This window comes from Phycodurus eques, chromosome 5 (genome assembly GCF_024500275.1).
Source record: "Phycodurus eques isolate BA_2022a chromosome 5, UOR_Pequ_1.1, whole genome shotgun sequence".
NCBI classification, from domain to species: Eukaryota; Metazoa; Chordata; class Actinopteri; order Syngnathiformes; family Syngnathidae; genus Phycodurus; species Phycodurus eques.
In genome coordinates this window covers 5,889,364-5,904,262 of record NC_084529.1, presented here as the reverse complement: position 1 = coordinate 5,904,262, position 14,899 = coordinate 5,889,364, and the positions used below count along the sequence as shown (strand labels likewise).

General features: G+C 43.5%; 2 protein-coding genes across 5 annotated transcripts in view; one reads left to right on the top strand and one right to left on the bottom strand.

Annotated features, from left to right (window-relative positions):
* LOC133402557 (anoctamin-1-like) overlaps positions 1-1,122 on the bottom strand; it is a 96,017-nt gene extending 94,895 nt beyond the window's left edge. The window contains exon 1 of the mRNA XM_061676464.1: positions 1,027-1,122. Within this exon, the coding sequence (XP_061532448.1) occupies positions 1,027-1,122 (96 nt within the window). The remainder of the gene's footprint in view (positions 1-1,026) is intronic.
* A 7,328-nt stretch (positions 1,123-8,450) lies between these two features.
* enc2 (ectodermal-neural cortex 2) overlaps positions 8,451-14,899 on the top strand; it is a 43,744-nt gene continuing 37,295 nt past the window's right edge. For all 4 annotated transcript variants that reach the window (XM_061677208.1, XM_061677209.1, XM_061677205.1 and 1 more), the window contains exon 1: positions 8,451-8,546. The gene's annotated coding sequence lies outside the window, so the exon portion shown is untranslated. The remainder of the gene's footprint in view (positions 8,547-14,899) is intronic.

The following is a 14,899-nucleotide window of genomic DNA, read 5'->3' as shown; positions in this document are numbered from 1 at the left end:
TGACTGTTGCAAGCTAACAACAGGCCAGACGGAACCACTCAGCTATAGACCCTCAGAGCTGCTTCCGATGGCAGAGTGCGCAACTACGTAAACAACAGTGATGGAGAAATACTGCTTGATGGACGCTGAAGTGTTGAAGGTAAAGAGCAGATATTACATTACAACATTGCATTGTTATTACACACTGCAGCTATTCATTGTTTTATTTTTTGCAATAACACCAAATCCCTGAAAAAAAAATCTATCAGTGATACATAAGTGAATAAACCTCCGCTACTGGTGACATACAATAGTGTGACTAAATGGTGTCATGTGATCTGAGATTACTTCCAGTATTTCTTCCCGCCTTTCTGGTGACACTGAAGAGAGATGACAAAACCTCCATGAAGTTATGCGTACAAAGGTACGCCGCCCATTTAGAACTCAATAGTAACAGTACTTGCATAGAAGAAAAGGACTCTCGTAAGCTTGTTTTTTTCGGGGTGAAGTCAGACAGTGTATTAGACATGGTCTCACCAAAGTTGGAGGAATAATAAGCCGTGAGAAAAAAAAAAGACATTTTTGTTGTTCTCAAACTACACTTGTACTCCATCACATGCATCAAGACACAATGGCACAGACACCACACAGCTATGAGTTAACCAGGCATCTGAAAAACACTAACGAGGTTTTGTGACTCAGTAAATTAGCCCCAAAAGACAATTTAATCATAATTGCAAAGAAAGAATCAAAAGTTTTATATACTAAAGGAGATGAATATCAGTGGCTGAATGTTTTGGATATTACTATTATTAATCCATGTTAACACAGGTATATTAATTGTGATAAGAGCATGTCTCGAATTATTACTAGTACAAAATACAGATCACTTTAACAAGACTGTGGGTATGTATCGGGACTATATAGCCAAATAAAACTGTATGGGCAGCATAACACAGCAGGGTGAGCATCCACGTAATGTAAAAAAAATAAAAAAGGATATAGCGCATATAAAGTGCAGTTATGATTTGTGTGCCTGACACTCACCTCAAACTTTCCATGGAAGACGACATCATGCAGAAAATGTGGAATCTGCTGCACTGAAGTGCCTGAAAGATCTGTAGCCTCTGCCTCATCGCTCATTGTTGCTAGAAACACTGATGAGTTGATGGGGAATAGCAAGATGAACAATCCTGACTGTCCTTCTTAATTTCGTTGTCTGCTAGTTGAAATGTTTCATTTTATAGTGGTATCTGGAATCAAATTATGCTTATCCCTCTCAATAGCTTGATGGTCTCCCTTTAAAGCTCAGTGTAGAGTGCTGTTTCCGTCTGTTTCTGTCACCATGTGGAGCGGCTATGCTGACCCACAAGCCTTGCTACTTGAGAATCTGAATTTGAGCCAACTTCTAAACTTAGACAACCATAAAACTCTGATGAACACAAGGCAAACGCCCTCACTTCCTGTCAATCTCCCCCTCAACGGTATCCACTGCAAAATGAACCAACCCCAGCACTGTGTCTCCCTACAGCCCTCTGTTACAACAGTTAAAACAAATTGCTGAAAGGTCAGCTGTGATTCATGCATTTTGAAGATATACAAATACACAATACAGTATAAATGACAACCAATCCCCACCCATCTACTCATAAGTCCGAGAATGCTGACAAATTAATTCCAATTCTGTTTTTTTATTCGTTTGTTTTTTTAAACCTTTGTTCATCCAGGTAAGAAAATTGAAACGAGATTATCATTTGAAAGGCTGACCTGGCAACAGACAGTAAAGTAAAAACAAAGCAAAACAATAGAAAATATAAATGAATAGACAACAAACTACAGTGTGACGTAGTTACATAATGCATTGCATGTGTGTCATCATGTCAGGAAAAGATGACAAAACCTCCCAACTGCAGCAACTTTAGCAGTATTTTTAAAATGTACACAGGAAGAGAAATGTTACGTCTAAGGCACTGTTGCTTTGGACGTGCCGAACTGGAATTGGAACTCGTGTGACCAATGGCACGCAGTAAGACCAACAGACCAACTAGTGACAGCTCGAGCCTCAACAGTGAACCAGAGTTAGATGTCGAATGAAGTTTCCCAGGGAGCAACCAACAGCTCACAATCCAAACTCACCAGGTTAGAAGAGCACAACTCAAATTCAAGGAGTTTTTATTGTCATACCAACAAGGGTTGGGCACCAAGTATTGAGAATCGATTGAAACCGGGACTAACGTTCTGATGATCCCGGAATTGTTCAAATTTAAAAATTTCGGTTCCAAGTTTCGATGCCTTTACAGTCGTCCCACCACAAAGAAGAACACACCGAAAACCAACAAAGAATAAGTGGTGAAAACGAATGAATAAGTGTGCGCACAAAGTAGGGGTGGGTCAAAATTTCGATTCAGCAATGCATTGTAATTCTTCTGGCCGATTCAGCAAATCTGCTGAATTGATTCCTCCTGGCCACGGTGAGGCGCTGTGTGTGTGGTTGGCGCTGTTTGGACGGAAGCCAAGCACATTATAGTGATGGGCACGGCCGTTCTTTTGAGTGTACTGAATCATTTAAATCATTTTGTTCGACGGATTCATTCACCGAATCGTTCGATTCTCTTTCACAAAATCATTCGAGTGCTTCCTCATTCAATTAATGATCCATCCCTGAGGTTCACGTTCACTCAACACGTTCACTAAAGGACTATGTGTCGTTGTTGTCATGTATTGTAAACTAGGAAAGGCGAGGAGATTAAAAAAAAAAAAAAAAAAACTTAAGCGAAATGATCATCTACCTGTCTCTCCCAGCAAGCTCTCGAACACCCGACTTGGGTTGTGAACATGCATGCAGCGAGCTCACCTACTGAACATTCTTCTGTGTCCCCTGACGTCCAGCTTGTCCATCCACATTTCAGCAAACGTTGGATTGTTGGCCCACTAGTAGAGAACCTAACTTGAAATTGGACGTGGGTGAACATAAAAAGACGGGGCTATTTTGAGGTCATTACTTGCTCCCATTCATGTGAACTGAACTGGTCGCAACAACCATCACTGCCAACAATTAATGCGACCTGCGCCATTTCATCCACCACAGCTGCGTTAAATATTACAAATGTAGTGAAGTATTTTTGGGAAAGGGGATGTTCTGTAAAATCCATGTTTCAAATGACTTTTTAATTTCATTTGCTAATTTATTTTTATATTGTTTAATTTTGATTTGAAATTGAAATGTTGCACTGCGCAGCACAGTGAGTGACTGGTTAGCACATCTGCCTCACATTTGTGAGGACCCTGCCTCGCCTATGTGGAGTTTGCATGTTCTCCCTGTGCCTGCGTGTGTTTTCTTTGTGTACTACTTGATTGAAGACTCAAAATTGCCCGTAGGTGTAAATGTGAGCGGGAATGGTTGTTTGCTTATATGTTCCCTGCGATACACTGGCGACCAGTTCAGGGTGTACCCCACGTCTCGCCCAAAGATAGCTGGGATAGGCTCCATCACGCTCACGACCCTAGTGGGGATAAGCGGTAAGGAAAATAGATGGATGAAAGTTGCACTGCAAGTACTGTGCCTGGTTTGTCATAAACATTCTACTCAGAAAGGCACTGAGCACAGAAATTAAAAGATAATTTTATTTAACAGTTATATATAAAAATGATTGCCACCTTTTTATTCACCACAATACAATTTTGTGTGCCCTTACCTCACCTGAAGCGCAGGATTATGGGCAGATGTAAATACCTCTAGTTTGACATTATGCAGCAAAAACATTCCCAGGATATTTCTGGATTCATTTCCATCAACATATTTCTACTATTACTACTCTACGTAAATCTTGCCTTTTCTAGAGCACAGAAAACCTGTAATATTCTACATTATTTAAAGACTGATCAATCCTAAAGTTTTAAGTTAAATCTGGCTAGTTTCCCCTGCAGTTCCAGGAAGCTGTCCATCTTCCATGATTGTTTACTTAGAACCAAGCTCCTAAAGTCTTAAACTCAGCCTCTCATTCCTCATTTCTAACTCAAAGTTGCGTAACACAGTACTGATATCCGTGGTCAAGATTATTTTTAGCTTTTAAGAGGAAAAAAAAAAAAATCCAGATTCAAGCGAAGGAAAGCAGAGACCTTGAAGAGCACAAGCTGTCAAACTCTCAGGAGGATAATATGGGTATTACTTGATGATGAGAGCAAGATGTCATGCTCAAAGGTCAGATCTCACAGGAAATAGTAGGAAGTTGTATTTTAGTTAATAATAATGTAAACTTTACCGATACCAATGGCCAAACCACATTGTACAAATTCTAAGTAAGACGTGCACAATGAACACGTTCTTTTCAAGTACAAAGGGCCATGGAAATATCATATAATATGATAATTAAAGTCCTTGCATCCTTGAAGATTATAAAAGTTCACCCATTTTAACTACAAACCTAAAATGTATTAATAGTCTGCTTTATATTATGACTTGTTATCCACATGAGAGTGAATTTGTATACCCCTGCAAACAACGGCGGCAGAACAACATTTGGAGTTAAACTACAGACAGTACATATTTTTGGGCATCCTTTCATCTACTCTATTCACGAAGCACTGACGCATGTGATCATCATGTTAAACCTAACTAGCTGCAAATATGACCCACTACGACTCCAGTCTTCACAATTTAATGTAGCAATATCCACAAAATACTTGTGTTCAACTTATGTGATAACACCAGAAGCATCTCTCAAACTGAAAAAGCACGACAGTGGGTTCGGTTGAAGGGCTCAACAGATGGATATGCATAAAACACACACACACACACACACCACCACCCATGAAATGACCCATTGAATGGCCCCTCCAGCCGGCCTCGCGCCGGTGTTCGGGCGGAGGGTTCGTACAGTTCGTGGAACCATGTATGGAATGCAAGCCGCCTAATGGGGGACTTTTGTTAAGCAAGGAGTGTGTAACAACGTACCTCCTGAATCACCTAACCCTGAAAATGGATGGTGCTGGAGCATCGGGCCCACACCCAGCCGTTGTCTGCAGTTGCGAAAACTAACCGCGGAGGGCCGGCCGGGTGCGCACGGAAGCCTCGGGCACGCACTCGGGTGAAGTCGCCACAGGTGCAGATCTTGGTGGTGGTAGCAAATATTTCAAACAAGAGCTTTGAAGGCCGAAGTGGAGAAGGGTTCCATGTGAACAGCAGTTATGTCAGTCAGTACTAAACCTGGAGGGGCGGCGACGGCGCCCAGAGCGGCCGTCGCCGATGTGAGTGATCTCAGAGAAGCCGACGGGTGCCGCGGGGAGAATTCTCTTTTCTGCGTGAAGGGGAGGGCTGGCCTGGAATGGGTTTGCCCCGGCAGAGGTGCCCGTGCCCTGGAAAATGTTGCGTTTCTGGGAACATCCAGTGAGCTTTCGCTGGCTCATGAAAATCCGGGCTAGAGAGGGCTCCAAATTGAACAGCCTCTGGCGTGTTAGAGGAAGGCGGGTAAGGGAAGTTGCTAAGTCAGATCTGTAACTTTGGGACAAGAATTGGCTCAAAGGGCAGGGTCGGTCAGGTTGCAAAGAGGGCTGGGCGAGCACCGCGGCTGGAGAAGCAGCCACCCGCCCAGCGGTGGCGAGTCGGGGGTTTGCCCTCCCACCACCGTTTGCCCGGCCCCCGCCCACCGCCACCCTCAGCGTCCGTCTCAACCCGCCACAGTGGGCGATGACTCTGGATGCATGCCAGGTTCTACCCACAGCAGGTGTTGACGCAATGTGATTTCTGCCCAGTCTCAGATGCCATCTGCCAGTGGATTTACAGCTTCCTGACGGGCTGGACACAGCAGGTGACGCTGGGGGAGGCCACCTCATCTACACACACCATCAGCACCAGGGCGCCCCAAGGTTGTGTCCTCTCTCCGCTGCTCTTCTCTCTCTACACGAGCGACTGTACCTCAACGCACCCGGCTGTCAAACTCCTGAAGTTTGCAGAGGACACAACAGTCATCGGCCTCATCAAAGATGGTGACGAGTCTGCATATTGACAGGAAGTGGAGCGGCTGGAGCTGTGGTGCGGCTGACACAACCTGGAGCTGAACACACTCAAGAGTATAGAGATGATTGTGGACTTCATGAGGCATCCTTTGCCACAGCTGCACCTCACGCTGTCCAACTGCCGGGTGTCAACCGTCAAGACCTTCAAGTTCCTGGGAATTACAGTCTCTCAGGACCTCAAGTGGGACTTAAACATCAACTCCATCCTCAAAATGGCCCAGCAGAGGATGTACTTCCTGCGGCTTCTGAGGAAGCACAGACTGCCACAGGCAGTTGGGGAGTTCTATACAGCGGTCATCGAATCAGTCCTGTGCTCTTCCATCACAGTCTGGTTTGGTGCTGCTACAAAAAAGGCCAAACTCCGACTGCCACGGACAAACAAAACTGCTGAAAAGCTTGTAGGTACCCCCCCCCATACCCTTGAGGACTTGCATGCTACCAGAACTAAGACAAGAGCATGCAAAATCTTCTTAGACCCTCCACATCCTGCTCACCACCTCTTCCAACTCCTTCGCTCAGGTAGGAGCTACCGAACAATGCAAACTAAAACTAGCAGACATTCCAACAGCTTCTTCCCTCTTTCCATTAACTTCTTAAACAATTAACTTACAATTCCATTGCAACATGCTGCCAATTTTCTGTCTTGAGTTTGTTGTCACATTTCTGTCGGGCCACGTATACATTACTTGTGCACTCACTGTCGTAGTCTCGCCACGCTGAACTATTTGCATATCTGTTGTTGACCAATCCTGGCCACTCATGTGCCTGAGTAGCATCTGCGACATTTGCACAATCGACATTGTCCCATATTATCGCACTACTCGTAACTTTAAACTGCATACATTTCTTTAAGTCTCGGCACCCTTTGCACAATGGTCATTGCACCAGACTATTGCTCTATAAGTCATTCAAACTGCTTTAATTGCTATCATTGGACAGGAGGCGGGGTAAACCCTGAACCGGTTGCCAGCCAATCGCAGGGCACATACAAACAAACAACCATTCGCACTCACTTTCGCACTCACAATCACACCTACGGGCAATTTAGAGTTGTCAATTAACCTACCATGCTTGTTTTGGGGATGTGGGAGGAAACCGCAGTGCGCAGAGAAAACCCACGCAAGCACGGGCAGAACATGCAAACTCCACACAGGCAGGGCCGGGGATTGAACCCTGGTCCTCAGAACTGTGAGGCAGACGCTTTAACCAGTCGCCCACCGTGCCACACACACACACACACACACACACACACACACACACACACACACACACACACACACACACACACACACACACACACACACACACACACACACACACACACACACACACACACACACACACACATACTGGTTAGAGCGTCAGCCTCACAGTTCTGAGGACCCGGGTTCAATCCCAGGCCCCGCCTGTGTGGAGTTTGCATGTTCTCCCCGTGTCTGCGTGGGTTTTCTCCGGGCACTCCGGTTTCCTCCCACATCCCAAAAACATGCATGAATTGGAGACTCTAAATTGCCCGTAGGTGTGCATGTGAGTGCAAATGGTTGTTTGGTTGTATGTGCCCTGCGATTGGCTGGCAACCAGTTCAGGGTGTACCCCGCCTCCTGCCCGATGACAGCTGGGATTGGCTCCAGCACGCCCGCGACCCTAGTGAGGAAAAGCGGCTCAGAAAATGGATGGATGGATATATATATATATATATTTTTTTTTTTTTTACTGGCATTACCAGATTACTAGCATCCTTTTATTGCTCAGTGACTGTTTTTCTCAATATCTTTGTGTCTCAAAAGTGTTCTCTGTCAATTGAGTGTCTGTTGTCGTACTGGAGCGGATCCAACTCCCGGAGACAAATTCCTTGTGTGTTTTTGACATACTTGGCAAAACAAAGATGATTCTGATTCTGGACATTCAGCCTGGATGTCTCAGCTCCAGACTGGAAGTACCACATCCAGCCTGAAAGTGCCACCTCCAGACTGGATGTGCCAGCTTCAGCCTGTGACATCCAGAAAAAAACAGCAAAATAAGAAAGAAAATAATAAACTTGCAGGACAGTATTATGGGCAGGTTGCTTCGCAAGCACTACCACTGTAGTAACAAAGACAACAACAATAATAATATTAATAATAACGCGATTGGCTGGCGACCAGTTCAGGGTGTACCCCGCCTCTCGCCCGCGACCCTCGAGAGGATAAGCGGTACAGAAAATGGATGGATGGATGGCTGAATAACAATAATTATAATTATCCTCCCCCTCCTCCTCCTCATCATCATCTTGCTGGTTGACGCGCAAAGACGTAGACGTCCCGCCTCGTCTCAATTCTATTGGCATCCATTTTAGCCGTAAACGCCAACGAATATGTGGATTGGCCTGAAGTACATTCAATCATAGTAAGAACAAATGTCATTGGTTCGCTCTGCGATTGTTCCCATTTTGGAAGTAGGGGGTTTCTAGCTTCAGTCCCAGTCGACTCAACAGGATCTTGTGTTGGACAGGAGGTTTCGCTTTGACGACTGATGCTCAATCCTCGGGTGATTTTACATTAGATTTGGGAATTGTGAGTACAATAAATCAAACAATTGTGTCTTTTTTTTCTCAGTAGAAAGTCAACCGCGCGAATTCGTTTAGACTCAACTGTTTCACTGCTCTTCGAGACAGCCTACGATTCCGTAATGTTTTCTCATTGACGGCATTTGCTGAACTTCGTACACATTGAGTAGCCCGTCCTTCTCGTCAGACAGACGGTTGTGGTAAATTTGGTATCTGCCAACAAAATGAGGACATTTCAAAGCTTGGGACATGTAGCAACATCTGAACACGTTTACCTCTCAACTAAAAATTATTAGCTAAAAATATGGCCTCATCGAAGTCTGTGTTCGCGCTAGAATATATAGGAGAAAAGAATGCTTTAAATGTTACTTACATTTATAATGTAATCAAATGAGTCGGTAGATAGCTTATGTGCTAACTTTCTTTGTTTTGGTATGTTTGATAATGGTCACAGTATGGCGAAGCAGTGTTGGTCGATTTGTTTTTAATGTTATTGTTGTTGCTTATAAGTGTTTTGTTTTTAACTCAAGGTTTTCACATTTTGTCCTTTTTACTCATAGCTTGTTTGGAGAAGTCAGTAACTCTTGCCAATCAATATATATATATACCTATGTGATGCACATGTAAGTTAAAACTCATTCACTGCCAGCCATCCCAGTTAACATGGACATTTGACTTCCAAAACTGTCAATGGCAGTGAATGTGTTAATAGTTGTCATTATTTAAACTTACACGCACACGAAGAACAATGTGTTAAGAGAAGTCTGAATCTAATAAATACATGCATAAAAAATGCCTTTGAATATAGCCATTTGAGTAGATCTTTTAAGAAGGTCTTATTAACTGTGAAGGAATATTTGTGGTAGCTGAGTTGCCACAATAACCTCTTGTCGTGTTTACATCTGAAGATAATGTATGTTTGTTTACCCTGTAGACCACATGTTAAGTGAGTATGTAAAAAGGTTTGGTATTAGAGATTACTAATATTATATATATATATATATATATATATATATATATATAAAGCATATTTGTTGGGAGTCTGTCTGATGAGAGAAGTTGAAATGATATATGCATCTTTGTAATTATGTTGTTGTGTTACAAATGGTTCACATTAAGGCCACGCACACACACACACACACACGCACAAGTACTTAATGCCAAATACTCTTGCTAAATTTTGAGTGAAACTCGCTTTTTATCTGATGAAAGGGTATCTTCCAGCTAGAAAAATGATACAGCAAAGTCACTGAAGACTATAATAAGTGCTGTGAAGGTAGATATTAATGAATAATATTCACCGTTCTCGAGATTTTAATACTTAATAATAAAACAATATCGTCACTCATGGTGGAGTTGTTCAATTGCCGTGCAGGGATGATGTGTTAATACCACTCAGTGACTGTGAATATGAGAGTGTAAGTTTTTCTGTCTTCATGTATTCTGTGATTGATTGGCGACAAGTCCAGGTTGTAGTCTGTCTTTCCCCTCAAATCGGCTCCTGGTGACACTGAATATGAGTATAGAAAATGGATGGATGAATAATTAATAGCCCTAATCTAATCTCACAATTTTTAGTGAATGCAATAATTCGCATCTTGGTAAATTTGTGTATATTTTAGAGCAGGTGTTTCAAACAGTAACTCACCAAAAGGTCAGAATATGTGCAGTCTCTGGGTTTTTATAACCATTACATTCAAATAGTCAGATTTGCCTAGGTACAGCTATTACTAGGGATGTCCCGATCCGGTCTTTGAGATCAGAAATCGGTCCGATGTCAGGACCGAGAGTAGGGCTAAAATCTCCGATTTTACCACTCTTATACAAGGAGTTCCTTCCATTTTCCGTTCAGGCACTTTCAGGCACCGGGCTGTTCGGTCCCTGTACGTCCGGAGTCAGAGTTTGGTCTGCATATCCAGGAGTAAATCGGACTCGTTCCCGGTGAGGGTTGGACTCCGCCAAGGCTGCCCTTTGTCACCGATTCTGTTCATAACTTTTATGGACAGAATTTCTAGGCGCAGCCGAGGCGTAGAGGGGGTCCAGTTTGGTGGCCTCAGTATTGTATATCTGCTTTTTGCAGATGATGTGGTTCTGTTGGCTTCTTCAAGCCGTGACCTCCAACTCTCACTGGAGCAGTTCTCAGCTGAGTGTGAAGCGGCTGGGATGAGAATCAGCACCTACAAATCTGAGACCATGGTCCTCAGTCGGAAAAAGGGTGGCGTACCCTCTCCGGGTCGGGGATGAGATCCTGCCCCAAGTGGAGGAGTTAAAGTATCTTGGGGTCTTGTTCACGTGTGAGGGAAGAATGGAACGGGAGATCCATGCGGATGATGCGGACTTTGTATCGATCCGTTGTGGTAAAGAAGGAGCTAAGCCGAAAGGCGAAGCTCTCGATTTACCGGTCGATCTACGTTCCTCACCTATGGTCACGAGCTGTGGGTCGTGACCGAAAGAACAAGATCCCGGATACAAGCGGGCAAAATGTGTTTCCTTCGGAGGGTGTCCGGGCTCTCCCTTAGAGATAGGGTGAGAAGCTCGGTCATCCGGGAGGATCTCAGAGTAGAGCCGCTGGTCCTCCACATCGAGAGGAGCCAGATGAGGTGGCTGGGGCATTTGATTCGGGTGCCTCCAGAACGCCTCCCTGGTGAGGTGTTCCGGGCACGCCCCACTGGGACGAGATCCTGGACACGACCCAGGACACGCTGGAGAGACTACATCCTTCGGCTGGCCTGGGAACGCCTCAGGATCCCGCCGGAAGAGCTGGATGAAGTGGATGGGGAGAGGGAAGTCTGGGCGGCCCTGCTAAAGCTACTGCCCCCGTGACCCGACCTCGGATATGCAGTAGAAAATGGATGGATGGATGGGCACTTAGATCCAGCAGCGTCCAGACGGCTTGCAGAGCCTAAGCAATCTTAACAGGTTATGCACATTAGCTAAGATGGTAGCAAGGAGTAAGAGTGAATGTTGCTTGCTTAAAGTCGTTTATTGACACTCCTGTTGAAGACACTAAACTCACTAAACTCACATAATAAAATAATTACACCTATTGAATGTTCAAATACAACCCTAATTCCTATGAAGTTGGGACGTTGTGTTAAACATAAATAAAAACAGAATACAATGGTATGCAAATCATGGTCAACCTATATTTAATTGAATACACTACAAAGACCAGATATTTTATGTTCCAACTGATAAACTTTATTGTTTTTTGCAAATAATCATTAACTTAGAATTTTATGGCTGCAACACGTTCCAAAAAAGGTGGGAGAAGTGGCAAAAAAGACTGAGAAAGTTGAGGAATGCTCATCAAACACCTGTTTGGAATATCCTAAAGGTGAACAGGCTAATTGGGAACAGGTGGGTGCCATGGTTGGATATAAAAGGAGCTTCCCTGAATTGCTCAGTCATTCACAAGCAAAAATGGGGCGAGGTTCACCTCTTTGTTAACAAGTTTGTGAGAAAATAGTTGAACAGTTTAAGTACAATGTTCCTCAATGTACAATTGCAATGAATTTAGGGATTTAATCATCTACGGTCCATAATAACATCAAAAAGTTCAGAGAATCTGGAGAAATCTCTGCATCTTAGCGGCAAGGCCGAAAACCAACATTGAATGCCAGTGACCTTCGATCCTCAGGCGGCATTGCCTCAAAAACCGACATCAATGTGTAAAGGATATCACCACATGGGCTCAGGAACACTTCAGAAAACCAATCTCAGTAAATACAGATCGGCGCTACCTCCGTAAGTGCAACTTGAAACTCTACTATGCAAAGTAAAAGCCATTTATCAACAACACCCAGAAACGCCGCCGGCTTCTCTGTGCCCGAGCTCATCAAAGAGGGAATGATGCAAGTGGAAAAGTGTTATGTGGTCCGACAAGTCCACATTTCAAATTGTTTTTGGAAATTGTGGATGTCGTGTCCTCCGGGCCAAAGAGGTAAAGAACCAATCCGGACTGTTATGGACGCAAAGTTCAAAAGCCAGCATCTGTGATTGTATGGGGCTGTGTTAGTGCCAATGGCTTGGGTAACTTACACATCTGTGAAGGCACCATTCATGCTGAAAGGTACATACAGGTTTTGGAGAAACATATGCTGCCATCCAAGCAACGTCTTTTACATGGACGCCCCCTGCTTATTTCAGCAATGCCAAACCACATTCTGCACGTGTTACAACAGCGTGGCTTCGTAGTAAAAGAGTGCAGGTACTAGACTGGCCTGCCTGCAGTCCAGACCTGTCTCCCATTGAAAATATGTGGCGGATTATGAAATGTAAAATACGACGACGGAGACCCCGAACTGTTGTACAGCTGAAGCTGTACATCAAGCAAGAATGCAAACAGAACATGCAAACTCCACACAGGCAGGGTCGGGGATTGAACCACTGTCCTCAGAACTGTGAGGCAGACGCTCTAACCAGTAGTCCACCGTGCCGCTGTTACAATTTAAATATATATTATTGTTATTGGTTTTATTGAAGTTATTTTTCACAATTTCCCAATATAATGTTATTTTTTTCAAGTTTTTTCATTCTTATTTTTAGTTACTTTATGTAACCAACTGGTTAATAATAAATGGGTCAGTTTTCCTCATACCTACCGTTGCTCTCTGTTTGAGTAATATTTTCAAACCTTTTCTAACATTCCATGCTACAAAATAAGTAAAATATGTGTGATTATTGCTGATATCGGATCAGTAAAAAAAGCATAAACATATTTTCAGACATTTGTGTAAATTTATAAAAAATTGTATCTTTGCTGTGTGCTATGGGTCATTGTCGTGTTGGAAGGTGAATCGACACCATATTCTGAGTTACAGAGCACTCTGGAGCAAGTTCTCTTGAAGTATTTCTCTATATTTGGCAGCTGTCATCTTACCCTCTATGCGGACCAGTTGCGCAGTTCCTGCAGCATAAAAACAGCCCCCACAGCATGATGCTGCCACCACCATGCATCACAGGAGGGATGGCGTTAGCCAGATGATGAGCAGTGCCTCTTCTTCTCCAGATATGATGCTTGCTCAGGCCAAAAAGTTCTATTTTGGTTTCATCAGACCAGAGAATTTTGTTTCTGCATGTCTGAGAATCCTTAATGTGTGTTCTGGCGAAGTCCAAGTGGGCTGCCATGTGCCTTTTAGTGAGAAGTGGCTTCCCTCTGATTGGTGGAGTGCGTAAGCAATGGTTGATCTTTTGGATGGTTCTTTTATCTCTGCAAGGGAACACTGGAGCTCTGCCTTCGTGACCATAGGGTTCTTGTTCACCTTTCTGACCAAGGCCCTTCTTCCCTGGTTACTCAGCTTTGTCGGACGGCCAGATGTAGGAATTCTTCCATTTTAATTTCCATTTTCCAAACTTCTTCCATTTCCGAATAATCAAGACCACAGTGCTTTTCGGGACCTTCAATGCTGCTGAAATTCTTTTGTATCCTTCTCCAGATTTGTGCCTTGACACAATCTGGTCTCGGTGGTCTGCAGACAATTCTTTAGACTTCATTGCTTGGTGAGCCCTAAAGGCTCTGTTGTAGCCTCTAGCAGAATGTTTGTTGAGAAAACATTGAGCTGTTTTTCTTAGTCTGGAACTGGGGCTTTAATCTAGGTGGCGGGAATTATGAACAGTTCTAAAGTTCAATGTTAGCACAAAACCTTCAGTCTTTAGCTTGAAAGCAAAATAAATGCCATACACATATATGCTGACTAGAACACCTTAACTTTATTTGGGGTTAATCAGAGGCACTTTCAATGGTGGCAGCTGTGTGCTACTCACTCCCATTTAACATGAGTTTGAATTTGATTGGATTGTTCTGAATGCTGCCACATCCACAGTTGTAAATTTTGCACAAATGCTCAATTTTTATTTTTACTTCCCCTCTCGAAAATATATTCTTATTGTTTAATTGTGTTGTACAGTTTATAGGCCACATTAGTGGTGGAACAAGTTTTATAATGATTTAGCTTGGTCTAATCAGAATCAAAATCAGAATCATCTTTATTTGCCAAGTATGTCCAAAACACACAAGGAATTTGTCTCCGGTAGTTGGAGCCGCTCTAGTACAACAGACAGTCAATTTACAGAACACTTTGGGGACATAAAGACATTGACAAAAAACAATTGTGCAAAAAGATGCAGAGTCCTCTAGCACTTAGAGCAGTTCGAACGACTAATATTGCAATAGTCCGGTGCAATGACCATTGTGCAAAGGGCGCTGAGACTTCAAGGAGTGTATGCGGTTTAAAGTGACGAGTAGTGCGATCATCTGGGACAATGTTGGTTGTGCAAATGTTACAGATACTCCTCAATCACTGTGCAAATGGAGAAGATGCTACTCTGGCATGAGTGGCCAGTATATGCAAATAGTGC